The sequence below is a fragment of the Malurus melanocephalus genome, unplaced genomic scaffold, assembly GCF_030028575.1.
Source record: "Malurus melanocephalus ecotype Western Australia unplaced genomic scaffold, MMel_1.1 scaffold_5, whole genome shotgun sequence".
Taxonomy (NCBI): Eukaryota; Metazoa; Chordata; class Aves; order Passeriformes; family Maluridae; genus Malurus; species Malurus melanocephalus.
In genome coordinates, this window is record NW_026623237.1 from 4,643,928 (window position 1) to 4,663,259 (window position 19,332).

Below are 19,332 nucleotides of genomic sequence, written 5' to 3' on the forward strand. Positions count from 1 at the left end.
AGTGCTTTGGATATGTAGCTTCTTTATTTCAATGTAAGACAGGAGAGTATGAAAGGATCTGTGATTAGTATTTCAGTAACCTTTTATTAAATGATTATTAGGTTGCCAGTCATGACCTATACTCTTCCAGAGTCAGACTTCTTAGTTTTCAATGGGGTTTCATAAGTCTAAGCAAGGGAAGAATTTGGTTTTTATTCTAAACTGTGTATATGCAGAAAGAGAGATATAGRTGTTAACAGAAAAATATTTATAAATTCTATAATAATTACATCCATGCAATTTATTATCAATTTTTGTTTTATAAAAAGATTTCTAATTTATTTGCTCGGGATGAATTGGATGAAATCACCCAAGCATTAGTATCTGTGATGAAAAAAGAGCTGCCTCGGCATCCTCCTACCTTTGATAACCTCTATGAGTACTTCTTGGGACGGGCAAAGAAGAACTTGCATGTTGTCCTCTGCTTTTCTCCAGTAAGTTTTTTATTATCAGTTTTCCTTTCTTCCATTAGCAAACTTTCCTATATACTGTGAGAGAATTATTCAAGTTTTATATKTTTAAGGAAGCTCAAGATACATAAAAGGATTACTGAAGTCTAGTTGTAGTTGCTGAGATAATAAAAGTAATAGTGCAACTGTGAGAACTGAACAGCAAAATACTTYAAATAATTTCTCACAAGTGTTTTGTTTCTTTTTCCTCTCATATATTTTTTCTTATACACATTAGTGAATGTATTTTTGTGAACTTMTTGCTTGTCACTGGAAATAGTATTTTATTAGTAATTAAAATTAATTATTTGATGTTTCAAAATATTAAACCAAATATATTTGTCAAGAACTTCTTTCTTTGCATTTCATAAAATATTGAATGTTAGAAATTTATCAAAACTCTGTTTGAAGAGAAAAAAAATTCAAGGTGCTCTAAGCAGAAAATTATCAAAAAGAAAATAAACTATTTAGTTGTTTATGCAAATTGAACACTTTAATTGACTTTTGATTAAGAATCATATTGTTAACTAACAGTGATTCTCTCTTTAGGTTGGAGAGAAGTTCCGTGCACGTTCTCTGAAATTTCCTGGTCTGATATCAGGGTGCACTATGGATTGGTTCAGTCGATGGCCCAAGGAAGCTCTTGTAGCTGTGTCCAACTATTTTCTTTCAGGATTTAATATTGTCTGCTCTCCATCAGTTAAAGCAGAAATAGTAGAAACTATGGGTCTCTTTCATGATATAGTTTCAGAAACCTGTGAGAATTATTTCCAAAGGTAATATTCTCTGCAAATGCAATAATTAATCTTGAAAATATTGCTAATGACAGTGTTTTTTGAACTCATGTTATATGTATCAACAGCTGTATTTTAAGGCTAATAAAAAATAAATCTGCTATATCATCATATCCTAAGGCCATGAAAAATAATTGATACTATGTTGCAAATCCTTTATCTTCATTCCCACTATTCAACAATCTTTAATATTGTCTATATGGATAAAAACAATGTAATTGGAAGTAAGGGTCTCCATCATGAAGGAATCTGATTTTGAACGAATAAAGAATTGCTTTATATAATTTTGTCACCTTTTTTGGAAGTAATCAAATAGCTGGATGTATCGAAAATGTGTGTGAAGTTAATGTTGCCAATATGCTTTGTTTTAGGTATCGAAGAAGAACTTACGTAACACCGAAATCTTATCTCTCTTTCATCAGTGGCTACAAAGAAGTTTATTCTGAAAAGTTAGTCAGTATAAATGAACAAGCTGAACGTATGCAAACTGGTAAGCAAATACATTCCCTGTATGGACTCAAATTATCTATGTTTTTAATATTAGGCTTCTTTTTCAGTGATCACTTATAATCAGTTCTACAGGATCACAGTCCAAAAGTGGTGGCATATGAAGACCTTTACCAGACACTCTCCCACCCACAATCTCACAATGATTTTCCTGTAAAAATGCCTAAAAGAAGCTACCAGCTTAACTATCCATCTCAGCATTGTACTAAATGTTAATATTTGCAAATCAGAATGTGTAATAGAAATTAAAACCTGAAAATGGACAGAGATAGCATCTGCTTTACTGGTGTAGAGAGAGGTAATTCTGAACATAGTTATTAACTTACTGCTGGACTTGTCTACGGAAATTCTCACCACGTAATCTACATGCTTCACAAGTGATTTGTTTTGGTTTTCTGCAGTAGAATAAGTAGCTGTTACTTGGAGTAGTTTTTTAACTATGGCCTTGGAATACAGAAAAATATGAGTGACATGTCCTTCAGACAGATTTTGGATATCTGCTTGAAGTTACCTAATTTTTGGCATTAGTACTTAATGGTTTCAGAATGCTAGTTTTCTGGTATTTTCTGGTTTTTCAGTTTGCATTTAGACATATGTTTGTAAATATATAAAATCAGTTGAACACTTTAGGAAACCTGGTCTTTATTGGGAAAGATATTGCATACCAATTTAATAGAATCAATAATTGTGCATAAGATTTTTCATACAAAGGTAAAAAATGGGGCACTTAGGCAATGATTAATATTAGAACTGATACCCTTCACATGAAGAAAAGACTAGAATAAGAACATATAACTATTTTATTCATAAACTCTTTGCTGAATTAGAGTGAACTGTAGAGGAGTAAGTGATCCTCAATATTTTCAAGTTGTGTAAGTTTTGCTTTCTGGATCTGTTGCCAGATCCATAGAACAGATGAGAAATTATCATCTGTCCACTTTGAGATGGGAATAAAATCTGAGAATCTCGAAGATTCGAGAGAGTGGGGTTGGTTTGTGGCTTTTTGGTATTCTTTCTACAATTTTTCTATTTCCAAAAATAATTCAGAAGTAGCAACATAAGTAGCTTCAGCACTGTCAATAAAATTTAATATGTAGATTTTCATAACCTCTGACATGTTTTTACATGGTATGCTCTGCAAAACAAAATGATCATGTACAGGTGAACRTGTGTGGATATGTTCTACTGCAGCATCTTTATATCATTGATGCTTAGAAAATCATGTCTTTCAGCTTATGGGCAATATGAATGCCAGTTAGAAAATATTCTAATTAGTTTCACTTGCACAGATAAAATATACTTGAAAGAAGAAAAATACTGGTCATGCCTGACTCCAAATGTGCTCCACTGTTTACTGCATCCGAAGGAACTTTCTCAAGAAGTTTGTTGTGAATTGTTTAGCTACTATCTCACATATTCATGCTTTAATCCTTAGTCTTTCTTCACATAACTTAAAAAAAAGATTTAGAAGATTAAAAAAATTGCCTTGACATTGATTTCAATTTTGTAGATTATTCTGATATGGGATTKCAATTTAGCATTATTAAACTCAGCTGAGATAATGTCACTCTTTTCATATCCTTGTTTAAATCATTTTTTTGTATGTAATGATGTCTGATCAAATTCAACATTCTTGTAAAGTGGGAATATTGTAAGAAATAYCTTAATACTGATTTCTAGGAAAGTGTGCTTGTCAGCACTCTGCTATCTATATGAGCCAAATATTTTGAAAGATAGWAGTGATCTCTCTTCGGCTTTGTCACTCCCAGTGAAAAATACTGTGAGATGGATGAAGAAGAAGCTGAAATCTAATTGCAATTATTTCTGAGTACTTAACATCTTATATCCTCTCTTCAAATTGATTAGGGAGTCCTTGGCTGAGCAGTACATATGCAGATCACATCTTTTCATTTAGAACTGTGGTTCCACAAGAAGACCTCAGTTGAGCTTTGACAAAATGGACATGTCATACATTTGAACAATATGTTATAAGAGCTTCTAATTAAGCAATATGTTATAAGAGCTAATTAAAAGTGACAGAAATTATATCCTTGAAGAGCTAAGGCTACAGTGTTTTATATCTTAATAAAAGACTTYTATAATTTTTGTTTATTTGCTACTTTTCTGCAGTTATTCAGACAAGTTACAAATTACATTGACAAGACAGGGAGATTACTTCAGTTCTCTCTTTAATCAAAATACATATACTTGACTAGCCCCTTTTTAAAAATTTTGTTTTCTTTTGAAGAAATAAGCTTATTTATAATAATTTTCTGCCTCGTGGAGTTGTTTATATCCATGAAAAGTAAACAGTAGGCACAATCATGATAGTATGGTTGCTTACACCCACTTTCTCTCCTATACATAAAATTGAATGAAAACACAAGGTACAAAAGCATGGGAGATCTGGACCTAGACTGTTTTATCTAACCAGGGAAAAAAAAGGTTTCAATATTTCTGAATTTTATCTTTTATTTAATAGGCCTGTCCAAGCTGCTGGAAGCCAGTGAATCTGTTGTTCAACTCACTAAGGACTTGGCTATCAAAGAGAAGGAACTGGCTGTGACATCTGTTAAGGCAGACAAAGTGAGTGCTAAATAGCACTAGAAAATACAGTGGGTGAAATACTATTGCAGAATTTTCTCAGTATTTGCAAAAATTTGCCTCATTGTCTAAAATGAGGTTTTACTCTGTCACATTTGATTTAGCATTTGCTTCTGAAAGTGAGGCACTTTTAGACTTCAGCAGAGGTTGAATATTTTCCTTGTTCTTCTCCCATTTCTTACTCACACAGATAGGAATCAGATTTCATTTTTTTCCATAGCTTTTTTGTTGTTGTTGTTGTTGTTTGTGCTTAATTCAAATTATTAAATTTTGGCTTATACGTGCACTTACTAGCAGATAAGAAGTTAGCATTACAATGGGACTTTTCTATTTCAAAATTCCTGAGAAAAAGTCACAATCCAGTTTCAGATTTTGTCTTTTAGATTAACAAGGTACCTGTGTGTTCATGAGACCGGTGGTCTGGTAGAAATCTGGTTTCCAAAATGACTCTCTGGAAAGGTATGCTAGGGAATGGATTAATATAGGCATCCTGTTTTCTAAAAGATACCATAATGCTCTGATTGTGCATATTTAATATGCACTGGAGAGCGAATATTTGGCAAGWGATGAATAAGGGACTGCCTGCAACCTTTGAGGACTTGAATTTCATATATGACTAAAAGGGTTGAAATTAAATTTCTCACCTTTAATTTTTATTTGGTAGTTATATGATGCCCTATATAGTTAGCCATAGTTARTTAGGGTTAGCCATAGTTAGTTAGGGTTAGCTTTATATTTTAATAACTGTTACATACCTGGTTTATTTTGTGTCTCATAATAACTTGTTCCACCATTTTGCTTCATAGATTTTATGTGTTTATTAACAATTCCAGGTACTAGAAGAAGTCAAAGAAAGTGCTGAAGCCGCAACTAAAATAAAACTTGAAGTCCAGGAGGTGAAAGATAAAGCGCAAAGAATCGTAGATGCAATTGATATAGAAAAACAGGAAGCAGAGAATAAACTGGAAGCAGCTAAACCAGCACTAGAAGAAGCAGAAGAAGCTCTGAAAGTGAATAAAATTCTTATATTTTTGTTAGTATAATACTGTGGAAGGCCAGAGCCATCAACATTCAGCTGTCTCTTGGTTTTGACTTACCAACTCTTCACTTTTCGTGGTCATGTCTCTCATGAATACTCAAGGAACTGATGTGCTACCTTAAACACATATAGACTATTTTATAGTATTTGTTTGCTTCTATCCCAATACTTGATCATTATGAAGGTGTAGATCTTTCCAATAGCTACAGATGCCTTTAGAATATCTGTTATTCTGAATTCAAGAGAATCCTTCTTGTGCTAACAGAATGTTTTTAATTCAACCTTAAGTAGTTACACCTGCCTTCAAGGAAAAAAAATTCTGTCTCTTCCTTCACCAAAAAACCCAATGCTTTTAATTTTAAGAGAAACAGGAAACAAAGGGGATTCAGGGTAATCAGAATTGGTGTTCAGAAATTTGGAGGCATTATGGTGCTACATAGTTTCATTATTCTGCTCTGTACAATTAAACCGTAAAAAAACCTCTGAAATCAGAAATCAGTGATGTAAGGCCTTCCCTTCCTWTTACCAGAATTTACATGACAGAAGTCCTCAAGTGGAAAAAGCAAAAAAAAAAGTGCATTGCTTGCTCTTTTACTGACATTTAGATAATGAGATAATTGAAACTTCCAAAAGTGGTCACAAAATTCACTTACAAAATATGTGGACTTAGAAAATGGTTTATGTAATGTATCTGTAACTACTCCTTCTAGGCAGGTTGTGCTATGTGTGTATTTTTRGACACAAATGTTAGTTTTGGGGTTTTTAATGCTTTAGAATTTTGTGAGAACTAAGGAAAGTGTCAGTGAGAGTAATGCTATGAGAAAATAAAGTTTAAAATGGTATCTCATGCCTATAATAACTGAAAACTGAACAAAACCAACAAAATTGATGTCACAATAAATGATACTTAACTGCTAAAAATCTGAAATACTGTTTTATCAAGCAAACTGCTCTTAACCAAGTCCTGTACATTTTTATGGTAAAGTTTATTTCAACACTTAGACTGATAAGTTAATGCTGCTGTATGCAAATTTGATTTTTGAATGATGTTTTTAGTGGTGGGAAGGTATTCTTGTCTAATATTAATTGAAATCACTGAAGTTTCATAAAAGTAGGAAATCTATTAATTAGGCCRTGTTCCTCACTTTTTGGTGTGGACTTAATATGAATGTACCTCAGAGAAAAGTATTACAAACATTAAAATCAAGATATTGAATGGGAAAATCAAATAATTGTATTGATACAGGATTTTATTATATCTTTCTTCAAACAGACTATCAAACCAGAGGATATTGCTACAGTTAGAAAACTTGCAAAACCTCCTCACCTGATTATGAGGATCATGGACTGTTGTCTGCTACTATTTCAAAAGAAACTGGATCAAGTTACCATGGATCCAGAAAAGCCTTGCTGCAAGCCATCATGGGGAGAATCATTAAAAGTAAGGAGAGTTTTCAAACAGTGTTTCTTAAACATCRTAAATAGCAACTCGCTTATCAGAGAACATGAGATGCTCTTTACCCAAAACATGACAATTTTAGTAAAAGGCAAACACACTGTTTTAAGATAAACTATATGTGTATACTATTCTAACTGCCAGAAATAGGCAAATTGCTCAGAGGCTTTTGCAGCTGAAGCTTTAGAGTTTCCTTGCCCTGTCCCTGGCACATGGCCTGATAGCAAATAAAGAAATCGCACCATGTAAACCATRTATGAGATAAAGACATTCTGGAAAAGCCCTCTTCTCTTTGGAGCCTTGTAGGTTTGCATTTAGACAGCCTTTTCGGAGCCTCTCAGTCTCCTTGTTTGTTTGAAAGATTAATTGAATGACTATGAGTATATTTTTCCATTGCATGTTTCAATATTCCTGGCCCCAAATTCCTTCATCAGCCAGCTATCTCTTCCTTCTGGACTTTGATCTGCTCTCAAAATACACCTTGATTTTCATGCCTTCTCCTGCCATTCTTTAAATTCTCTTCTCTACCTCTAGTAGTGTATTAATATGCCAATAATACTGCCTCCATATTTTTTCATGCAAATGAYGGAAAAGGACATATTTTGGACACAAAGAGAGCTCTTGCTTTTTTATTTAAGCTTCTGCAGTAAAAAAAAAAATCATCCAAAGCTTTTATTTTCCACTGACACAATAAAATGAGGTAAGCAGTTATTTCATTAATTGCCTTTAGCATGCTGAACATCTCTTAGAAAAAGTTAAACCCAATGATTTCCCTCCTCAGAATTTAGATCACATTTCACGAATGCATAAGTATGGGTTTTTTTTGCATTTAGTTAAGTTAGAATGTGTCTCTGAGTCTTTCTTCTGGTTCATTTATTTTTAATTAAATGATGCTTCTTAAATGCTGTTAAAATGGCAACACAGGAATACAGAAGATGGACAGTACATCAGTAACTTTCAAATCTAGTTACAGGAGTGTAAGTGCTTAAAACTTTGAAGTAATTGAGGGTGTGTGGGAGAAGTTGTGATGAATAGCACACTTATAATATTAACTATATTAATTACGTCTATTCACAGAAGAATTTTAGGAAAGCTTTTTAACAGTCACTCACCTATGAGCAAGACTTTGAGGGTAAAATGTGTAAATAACTCGTGCATTGTGTTTTGTAGCTCATGAGTGGCCCGTTCTTGAACAACCTACGGAACTTTGCCAGGGATACAATCAATGACGAGACAGTAGAATTAGTCCAGCCTTACTTTGAAATGGAAGACTATACACTGCAACATGGTAAAAAGGTGTGTGGCAACGTGGCAGGACTCCTCTCTTGGACAAAAGCCATGGTGGTATTTTATGGTGTTAACAGAGACGTCTTGCCTCTTAAGGTAATACATCATCTCTTGCTTTGTGTTCGGTTACCATGTAATGGAATTTAGTTTAATAGGATACTACRAGTATATATAACTTTATTCAGACATAATTCCCTTTAGTGGCTRAAGGGTAAGGACATAAAAAAAAAGAACAAAAGATTAGCCTAGATTAAATGTATGTGATCTGGTTTACTGTGTATAGGGAAAGGTGTTTTCAGTCTTTGTTTTTATTACGTTATAATTACTTTATAATTGTTTTCAAAATGTTATGCCAGTATCTTCATGCCTTCCTTAAAGAGTCCTGCWAACAGAGGTTTGCAGCAATTTTAGGTTCTTTGCTTTCCCCTGGTAGCTTAGTGTCAGTGGAGGACTGACACTTTGCCTAAATATTGGCTTTCTAAAGAGCTCAGGCACTCACTTCAATAGAAGAGCTCTGGTTCAATAGTAGAAAGCAAAATAAGGAAAACATTTTTAAAAGTAAATTTTTACTTTAGCATGGATATGATTTTTCATGTTTATGGAACTCAAAGGCAATGACTTTTGGTTCTAAACAATGTATTTAATTCTTAAATGTAGCACACTAAAAACAATACTATAAGGGATAAGCACATGGGGATCTCAAATTTGTTTCACATCTTTGTCACTGGTAGAAGTGTTACTTACAGAAGCAACAGTAATACAGATGAATTATTTTAAAAAAAATTTATTAATTTCCTGTGTTAACCATAAATATGATTTTAGGAACAACAGGAAGATTCACTGTTTTACAACCATTTCCTAGGGGTAAAAGCAATATTATTAGATGATAAAGAACCAATCTCCTGTTGTGATTGCTGGTTGCTACAAAATGTACTAATGAAAAAGGAAAGTACATACAGTCAAAACATACAGTCAAGCAAGAAGATTGAGAGATTGTTCCCTAGTCTAACCAATATGTACAGATCAAAAATCTTACTTCCTTAACTAGTTCCTTGAAATGTTTTGGTTTTTTTGGTTTTGTTTTTTTTTAAAGGAATAAAGTTGACAATATATAGTAGAACTTGAGGGATTGTATCGCTACTGAACAAAAAAAACCTTCAGTATATACATGATGTATTTGTCAGCTTAACTGTTTTTGATATTTATATAGAAGTTACTTCGATATGTTATTGTCTCATGATTACCAATTCAGCAGGATTAAATATTTCATTAAATTATATTAAAATCTTATATGATTGCACTTTAAATATCTTTTCTCTTTGCAGGCTAATCTGGCAAAACAGGAAGCTCGCCTGAGAGTAGCTAATGCTGAAAAGGAAAAGGCTCAGGCAGAATTAGATGAAAAGCAAGCTGAACTGGATAAAGTGCAGGCAAAGTTTGATGCAGCAATGAAGGAGAAAATGGTGAGATAAAAGTATTTTAGTCCTATTAAAAATGCTTGTACAATACTGTCATGCAATTTGGATTTGCTGCAAACACACATTTACCTGCTACCTTGAATAACATGGATGAGATTCAGGTATAAAAGTAAGATATTTAAGTCTATATTCTCTCCTATTCCCTTCTTTCTGTGAATAGGAACATGTTAGACAATAGATGCCTTTAGTAGTCCTCAAGAACAAATTTTAAACAAATAAAATAAYTATAATAAATATAAGAGCATGAAAAAGATATAACTCCACATATTCTATGAAGATATTATATAGGACATTTTTTTCAATTTTAGGACTTGGAGGATGATGCAGAAACATGCAAAAGAAAGATGCAAGCAGCCTCTGCGCTTATAGATGGACTGAGTGGAGAGAAGGTTAGGTGGACTCAGCAAAGCAAAGAATTTAAATCTAGAATTAAAAGGTATGAAATTCATTACAGAAAAAAAAAATCATTACAGGAAAAAGAAAATGCATGTAAAAACTGAAGGATTGGTAAGCAATTTAGTAGCTTTAATCATCATGCTTCATTTTCTTCCTGAACATCTTAATATAGCAAGCCAGTCAAATGAAATACCCTGAAATTTGAATTTTTCTCCCTTAAGTAAGAATACATGGTTGCTGAGTATTTCAGTTAAGAACATACCCCCGATTTTGAAATTAACTTCCAAAGATATTATTGCTAGTGCTGTTATGTGCCTGYAGTGCAGCTGCTTCTCCAACCCCACTAATACTGCACCTTGTTCTGATGTCACTGGGGAAGTGAAACCTTCAGATAAGCTCAGCTGCCATAGAACACTCATGTTACCATAAATTTCCTATGGGGAAATTGGGCATTTCTGGTGAGGTCTCCTTATTTCAGTAGAGCTGTTTGTATCCTTGACAAATATTCTATTGCAGACATATTTTAAAGAAATAAGCCATTTTCTTGCTTAGGAAAGAAGCAATAGTTGTCATCGGGGCTTTATTGTTTTCATAAAGTACTACTCTTAAGTTTTGTGACAAAAATGCCTTGGTAACATAACACTTTTTTTGAAATCTTACATTTTAAAAGCTGGCTTTCTAAAACATTAGAAATTGAAACTTTGCATCACCTTTTAATGATGATTTTTCTTCCTTTTCTAGACTTGTAGGAGATATACTGCTCTGCACAGGCTTTCTTTCATACTGTGGACCTTTTAATCAGGACTTCAGGAACCTGTTGCTTAAAGACTTATGGGAAACAGAGTTGAGAGTTCATAAAATCCCCTTTTCTGAAGATTTGAACCTGATTTCTATGTTGGTAGATCCAGCAACAGTAAGTTCTTGGTGTCTGGAGGTTTTAATTTGAATTTTCTTTAGCATGTTCTATGACAGTTAGCAAGCATTATGCTTGCTTAAAGAAGAACTATGATCCCCAATATTCCAAATATTGCTGTGCAGTATAGTTTTGTGGTTTCTGAATGCRCTTGGCAATTTCCACTAAATATTGGAGTATTGAGCAATGGTAAGACAGATAAGCAAGTTATGTATTATAAACCAGTGACACGCTATACAATTAGATGGGTGTAGTAAAAGCACTGAAAGCTCATCTTATTTTGAGAAACCACCACAGCTACAGATCATACACCTGCTTGTTATGGCTTAACCTCAATCAGTAACTAGGGACCCCACAGCCCCTTGTTAACACCCCCATCCCACCCACCCTCCCCCATGGTGGAAATTGGGAAGAAAAGATAAACCTCTTGGGTTGAGCTAAGAGTAATTTAATAATTGAATATATATATATATATATATATATATATATATATATATAGCAATGCTTCTGATAATAATAATAATAATGATTAATACTAACAAAACCAAGAGAAACATGTGTTGCACAATAGAATTTCTCACCACCTGCTGACCAATACCCAGTCAATCCCTGAACCATGATCAGCCCTCTTCACAGTAACTCCCCTAGTTTATACAGTTTATGCATGGCACTCCAGGGTTATGGAATATTCCTTTGGCCAGTTCAGGGCAGCTGTCTTGGCCATGCTCCCTCCCAGCTTGTTGTGCACCTCCCTGCTGGCAGAGCACAGGACACTGAAAAATCCTCGACTTAGCATGGCATTACTGAACAGCAGCCAAAACATCAATGTGGCAACATTATTCACATATTAAATCAAAATAACACAGTACTRTGCCATTTACTAAGAAGAAACAGAACTCTCAGCCAAAACCAGGACACTTCTAAAACACTGGGTGTGGTTGTAATTTAGAAAAAAATACACTGTCTTTTTATTCAATGTGAATGTATAGGAAATCAGAGGACCATGCCTGAATCTTCAAGATTCCTTCAGTAAATATTAATTCCCAAAAGGTCTCTTAGCTTTTTGCTCAGCTGATGCCAACTGGTTTTTGCTTAATTGATCCCAATGTTTAATTTGTTGGTCAAGATATCTTTTGACATCCTTACACTTTGAAATACACTCTTTTTGATTCTATATCATTAGAAACATACATAAAAATGGAAATCTGGAAATATTTTTATATCTGCATTAATAATTCTTCAGTAGGTTTAGATATGCATCCCCTTTAATGTCTCTGTTACTTCTTGGAACAATTAGTTGAAAAATAATTCCAGCAATATTTTCTTTGAAACAACCCTTTTTTACTTCATCATCTCTCTTTTTTTTTTTTTTTTTTTTTTTTTTTTTTTTTCTTTAGATTAGTGAGTGGAATCTTCAGGGATTGCCTGGAGATCACCTCTCAATTCAGAATGGTATCATTGTCACTAAGGCATCAAGATATCCACTTTTGGTAGACCCACAAACGCAAGGAAAAGAGTGGGTTAAAAATAAAGAACAGGGTAATGAATTACAGGTAAACAGTGTCTTAAAGGAATGGTGGGCTCTATCATAGTCCTTCAAACATTATTACTYGGGAAGAGGGTTACTTGAGAAGAGGGTTGCATTTGAGTCAGTGTGATCTGAGATTACTTTAACATGTACAGAGACTGACAATTATGTAGATGCATCAGCAGGATGAACTGGACAACAGCTGTAAATCCCACTCAAAGGGATTTAGAAAGAGTATCTAACTCTTGTTAGATACTTGATTCACTTGYATGAAATCCAGCAAAAAGTATAAAAGAGAAGGAAGTAGCCTTTTGTTCAAGATGGGTATGTTCCCTACACAAAAGAGGAAGAAGAGGTAACAAGTAAAGCAAAAGAGTATAATAAGAAATGATTAAATGAGAGTAAATTGGGCAACTATTAGTAACATTGCAGGTAAAGATAGGATAAGCTACAGTTCTGAAAATGTATGCAAAGTGCTTCAACTAATGCAGTCCATAATTTAGGACCTGAGAGGGTATTCATAATGAGGTTGTGGCTATAAAAGGAAATTGAGGAAAACCAGCTGAAGCCCAAGAAACCCAAGCCCAAACCTAAGAACTCATATGTCCTGAATATCAATAAATTTTTTAGGATTTACTGTTAATTATATAGTTTRCTAGTTTATCAATTTTTTAATGATTTCATATATTATTAATCCAATTTAATGAAATATCAATCTGAGTTCAAAATATTGCAGAAGTGATTAATTTTTTAGACTGATCTCAGATTTGCAGAAAAAATTTCTTAGCATTCCAAAGCTAAAATTAGAAAATCTAGTCCTTCTAGGGCRTAGAACAGAAAATTAAAGGCTAGGTGTCTCTGATTTGTAAAATATATGAAGCATCTTTAATATGCAATAAGCTGTACCAGTTTTATTCAGTAAACTATTACTCTCATAATGAAGTTCTGAGGATTCAATTACAGCCAACCTTTTAATTGACCTTTTTACGGTACATGAAGAGTATTTCTGCATAAATTGCTGCATGGCCAACATTTATAGCACCTTCTTTAAAATGCAAAAAAAAACAATGAAAAAAGTTTCCATGGTTAGATCTGTGGTTTTCATGTAAGACTTCGGGAAAATGCTCTGTCCTTATACCAATTTATAATTTCTTTTTTGAGGTAACATCTCTGAATGACAAGTATTTCCGACAACATCTAGAAGACAGTCTTTCACTAGGACGATCACTCCTGATTGAAGATATAGATGAAGATTTGGATCCAGTCCTTGATAATGTATTAGAAAAGAATTTCATGAAGTCTGGAACTGCTTTTAAGGTGAGTAATCAAACACGAGAAATGGAATAAATAGTTAGCCTTGTGACAAATGTTATTTTACCATTGTTATACATGTCTGCTGAATCAGGTTAACTTTGTGTTCAGTAGAGAAGTGTAAAGAATCAAACTGAACTAATAAAATATAGGAAACAGAGCCTCAGCTGTGTAGTAAGTTGATGAGTCTAAAATATGAGCTTAAATACCAGAGTTATTGCTGAAGATTCCAAACTGGAACCAATAATTTTTATCCGATTAAATGTTTAAGATTCTTTCTAYTGATTTTCAAGCAAATATGCTTAAAGGGAGTGATTTGGTCCTACTCCTTTGTAAGCCAGATATTTGAAGTGCCTTGAAGACTTCAATGTTGGCAGTGGGGCTGGAACAAGATGATCTTTAAGATCACTTCCAACACCAAAAATTCCATAATTCATACTACAATGTACAGCCATCAGATTTCCTTGTGCACGTGTAGCTTTTGAGTTAGACTGCTGTTTTGGAGTATCTTAATTCTGTAAAAATTTCTTTGGAAAACTTTGAATAAATTGTTAATTCTTTTGRAAAGATTCTTTGAAACCTGCTTAGTCTTAAAAAAGAAAAAATTTATGTCCAATAATTTATGTTCCATTGTTGGATCACATAATTCCTTTTTCCTTGGACTAAGGAAACAATAATTTTTCCAAAGGTCAGCAGTTTCTACCATCTMTTCATTTGAAATGTGGTTAGAAACCAAATGGCTTCCAATGGAAGCTGTTAATCAGAATCCACAGTGGAGGCAATCCCTATAGCTAGCTGGAGGGAAGCGCTACTTTTATAACATACTCTAACTTCTATATTTGGTCACTGAGTTTTATTTTYATGACAAATTTGAATTGTGAAATAAATTTCCTCTCTTAGACATTTTAAATACTGTATTTTTTTTCCTGGTCAATRTTACTGAGTTTAATAAAGCTASTTTTTCTCTGTTTAATACTATTTAAACTTAATCCCCAGGTGAAAGTTGGTGATAAGGAAGTAGATGTTATGAATTCATTTAGACTGTACATTACTACAAAACTACCAAATCCTGCTTTCACACCTGAAATTAATGCAAAATCATCAATTATTGATTTTACTGTTACAATGAAAGGACTTGAGAATCAGTTACTGAGAAGAGTAATACTTACTGAAAAGCAGGTAAGTTGACAGTACACATAAACCATAGCAATATTTAGATTTTTTTTCCATTTAGTTTGTTTTGGTATGTAGAAAAAAAGAGAAGTTCAAATGATAAAAAGGTATTAGCCATTTTCTAAAATCATGTTCACATTCAGTATAGACATTTCCAAATAACAAAAATACATTGGGARGCTTTTAATATATAAATGACTGTCAGTACAACACAAACCATTAAGCACAAGGATTTGGCATTGATAAGATACATCATAAAATACTGAATAAACACTGTTTAAAAAAAAAAATCATTATTAGAAACACGTTTTAGATACCCAAAAAAGTAAAATGCACATTTCATGACTGGATCCAACTCTTCACCATATCTTCAATCACAATTCATCAACTTGAAAAATCAGCAAATGAATTTTAAGTATCCCTCACAGTTGCAGACCATAAAGTTTCATGCCATTTTCTTGTTTTTTTAATAACAGGAACTAGAGGCAGAACGAATTAAACTCATGGAAGATGTAACTTCTAATAAGAGGAAGATGAATGAACTGGAAGACAATCTTCTTTACAAACTAAGTGCAACCAAAGGTTCTGTATTAAAGTATTATTCAGATTAGGCAGATAAAACTGATTCACACTAGATCCTCTCCATACAGAAGTAGATTTATCTAAGATACAACAGGAGAATATATAAGGGTGGGAGTATGAGGACTGTGAGGGATTTAGTCCTTTAGCATGCCACTGTTTGCAGCTCTAGACACTGTTTTGCTCTAGACACTTTTAGGTTTAACACACAGGTTTTGTGAAATAAATCCTGTTTTTTTGAGCACTTTCTGCCCTTGATATGAGATAAGGTGTCTGACCATGAACAAATTTTACACCTATTGAAAATATAAATTAGAATGGCCTGGCTTAAAATTGTCTTGAAACTCTTCTGCAGCCCATTATGAGCCTGAACATGATCAGTTACTATCTCTGGTGGAGAATGAAACTGGTAACAGAAAATCACTGCGTAACTGCTCGAGATTCATGAATATTGTTGAGTGACCATTTCCTTTAGGACCCTAAGTATTTTTTACTTTGAGTGTGCCAATGAATAGACTTCAAAATAATTTAAATATTTTGTTGAATATGTTTGTTACATGCATAAGAGACTTCACTAGTACACGTTGCAAAGCTGTTGGTATAAATACTTTTGTCATGTTCTGAATTCATTTGCTTAATATGTTGGATGTAAAAATAAATCTTAGTATTACAAATGCTGTTTTGTCTCTACTTTAAAAGCTTTCTGTTATTCAGAAAATAATTTCAATTTTTTATAAATTATTTCTGAAATTTGACCCTTTGGCTTTTATATACATATGAACTGAAAATATTGTTATAAAAATGTCCTAAACATTCAGTATTTTCCTTTTTAGGTTCACTAGTGGATGATGAATCCTTAATTGGTGTACTGCAAATAACTAAGCAAACAGCTGCTGAAATAGCTGTCAAGTTGTCTGTGGCAGCAGAAACTGAAGTGAAGATCAACACTGCCCAGGAGGAATATCGACCTGTTGCTACACGYGGAAGCATTCTTTATTTCCTTCTTACAGCAATGAGCATGGTCAATAATATGTATCAAACTTCACTGGCTCAGTTCTTGAAGCTGTTTGATCAATCCATAGCCACGTAGGGAGACACAGATTTTTCCTATTATTCAGATGTTTCCCTTTCCAATGTCTTTGCTGTTATTAAAATGATTTCTTTGTGCTTTGTTTTCATCATTTAGATCTAAGAAATCTCCTGTGCCTCAGAAAAGAATCTCAAATATTATCGAACATCTTACCTTTGAAATTCACTCATATTCTGTTAGAGGCCTGCATGAAAATCACAAATTCCTCTTCACCCTCCTCCTGGCTTTAAAAATTGATATTGAGAGAGGACAYGTGGAAAACAGAGAGTTCCAAACTCTCATTAGAGGTATGTTTTTTAAATTGTGWTATATGTAGAACTAATTCAACTTTTTAAACTTTTATGCCATTTCCAAGTGTTCTTTCTTGTCTRCGTGGTTTCTGTTAGCAGCTCTGTGGGAACAAGCAAAGAGTAGCCTTTGAAGAGACCCAGTAGTAGCCTTCCAACACCTCTGAGAAGGCCTTTAGTAAGACTAAGTTATCCTCTGGTACAGTTAGTATTCTGAAGAAAATTACTTAAGTAAAAATACATAATTTAAAAAGAAATATCAAAAATATCTTGACCCCTGGAATACCRTGTATTTCATCAGAATGTTTGTATCCACAGGAGGTGCAGCTTTGGATCTACAGGCTTGCCCACCAAAACCATCCCGCTGGATTCTTGACATGACATGGCTAAACCTGGTGGAGTTGAGCAAACTTCCACAGTTTGAAGAAATTTTGGACCAGGTGATACTCAGTAATTATCTTTTTAATGTTAATAACCAGTTTTTTCATCAAAACTGTGTTTTCACAAAAATACAGAATAACATCATGGAGWTCAACAATTGCATTTTCATTATGTTCTGTCCACTGGTATCCCTTGWCCTACTAGGTCACGGGTTCTAAGGTGTGCCTAAAGTTGTGATCATGTTCGTGGTCAGTTTTATTCTTTCTCAAGCTAAAAGCCTACTAGAATCTGTTACTTTTCATTTGTGATTCATTGGCTGGCTAGACTGTAGTGGGACATATTTTCCTGGTCCTCTTCATACTTTGTGACCAAATGGAATTAATTAATCACAGTATGTTCCTCTTGTAATATAAAATCCTTCTGCTAATTATTGATTTTTCTTAAAAATCTGCATGTGTTGGGGAGGGGAATGCAAAGATAACTGACTGGCTTGAGAGCCTGCATCTTAACACTGATTGTAATAATTGAATTAATATTATTTGTAATATTTTAATTGCTACTCACATGACATACATCTTAAATGCTATAGGCAATGTTACTTKTAATATATCCTAATATAATAACAGCCTCTCATTAAAAGCTACATTTGCAAGGAGATTTTACTGCAGCTGAAATGTATTTATCTGTGTGTTAATGTAATAAATTTAGATAGCCCAAAGTGATAGACAATGGAAAAACTGGTTTGATAAAGATGCCCCTGAGGARGAAACTATACCTAATGGATACAGTGATACCCTCGACACATTTCGCAAGCTTTTACTCATCAGGTGAGCATCTTCAGAAATTTTGGCACTTGCAGCACGTGTCTCAACCTATCAGTATGCTATTATCATAATAGTGTGATTTTAATTAGCTCTGGGTGACATTAAATATCAATTCACTCACATGAAATATGTAGTTATTCCCTTGCTTCRTAGCTATCGTCTGCCATCTAAAGGCATTTATAGAAAATATTTTTATAGCTTTGCTTTTATGTCATGACATATTGGGAATAGAAGCCGGGAATCATACTGCATCCTTCTTTGAGAAGCCTATGAAAACGTAGAATAATACATATAGTTTTCAATTTTTTTTAATTTCTTCTAAAATTAACTCTTTTAAATATCTTTAAAGAAGCATTAAAAATTAAAAAAATTTAAAAAAGAAAAAAATAAAATAAAATAATAATAAAAAAAAGAAATAAAAAATAAAAATAAGAGATTATGAAAATGCAGGTATTCAAAACCCATGTGAAAAGTGTGCTTTTTTTTTTTTTTTTTTTTAATCACATAAGATCTCTGAGATCCTGGGATAAAATGGAATACCCCAAAACAGCATTCAGCTGCCTTATGAATGAGATCATATCTTCCTACATTCATTGTATACTTTCCAAGTGCTGTAACAAATAAATCAGAAATACTACAAAAAGCCCCARCAATATTATTTACTAGACTGTGACTTGTCTTTGGAGCAGATTCAGTCTGTGCAGTAAAAAGGCTAGAATCTGATGGAAATACCATAATGTAAAATGCTCTACACCCTAAGAAGGAGGGGAGCATCCAAGTCCTAAGCATTTAAATAATAGTAAAATTGGAAGATTTTCAAACTAATATATCTTATTCAAAAGTAGTTGTTGGTTATTTRTTTTTCCATGGGAAAAACACCCATCGCCAAAACAAATGCAATCCAGTGCAAAAGAGTTGAGTTTGTAGCTGAAAAATCTAACAGACCCAATTAATCATCTGCATTTTAMTAAAGGGCAAAAATAGTCTTACGTTTCCCTCCTTGTGTTCTCAAATATGAAAGTTCTGTTTAAAATGAAGAATGTCCCAGCCTAATAAWGGTGCCTAGAACAGAAAATTCCTAACAGTTAAGGCAAAAATTTARGCAACTGGAAAGTATTGARCMGTTGTAAGCAAAGACCATCAGCTCTGTCTGTTGTTATATCTGTAAAGACAAATCTAAAACCATATATATGAATG

At 33.4% G+C, this 19,332-nt stretch overlaps 1 protein-coding gene across 1 annotated transcript in view; it reads left to right on the top strand.

Annotated features, from left to right (window-relative positions):
* DNAH8 (dynein axonemal heavy chain 8) overlaps nt 1–19,332 on the top strand; it is a 114,262-nt gene that overhangs the window by 77,228 nt on the left and 17,702 nt on the right. The window contains exons 63-80 of the mRNA XM_057369934.1: nt 309–473; nt 1,038–1,264; nt 1,654–1,772; nt 4,272–4,375; nt 5,227–5,403; nt 6,706–6,873; nt 8,059–8,271; nt 9,501–9,638; nt 9,962–10,089; nt 10,791–10,962; nt 12,360–12,515; nt 13,652–13,807; nt 14,798–14,980; nt 15,451–15,556; nt 16,387–16,639; nt 16,740–16,930; nt 17,249–17,370; nt 18,020–18,138. Coding sequence (XP_057225917.1) covers nt 309–473; nt 1,038–1,264; nt 1,654–1,772; nt 4,272–4,375; nt 5,227–5,403; nt 6,706–6,873; nt 8,059–8,271; nt 9,501–9,638; nt 9,962–10,089; nt 10,791–10,962; nt 12,360–12,515; nt 13,652–13,807; nt 14,798–14,980; nt 15,451–15,556; nt 16,387–16,639; nt 16,740–16,930; nt 17,249–17,370; nt 18,020–18,138 — 2,897 coding nt within the window. The remainder of the gene's footprint in view (nt 1–308; nt 474–1,037; nt 1,265–1,653; nt 1,773–4,271; nt 4,376–5,226; nt 5,404–6,705; nt 6,874–8,058; nt 8,272–9,500; nt 9,639–9,961; nt 10,090–10,790; nt 10,963–12,359; nt 12,516–13,651; nt 13,808–14,797; nt 14,981–15,450; nt 15,557–16,386; nt 16,640–16,739; nt 16,931–17,248; nt 17,371–18,019; nt 18,139–19,332) is intronic.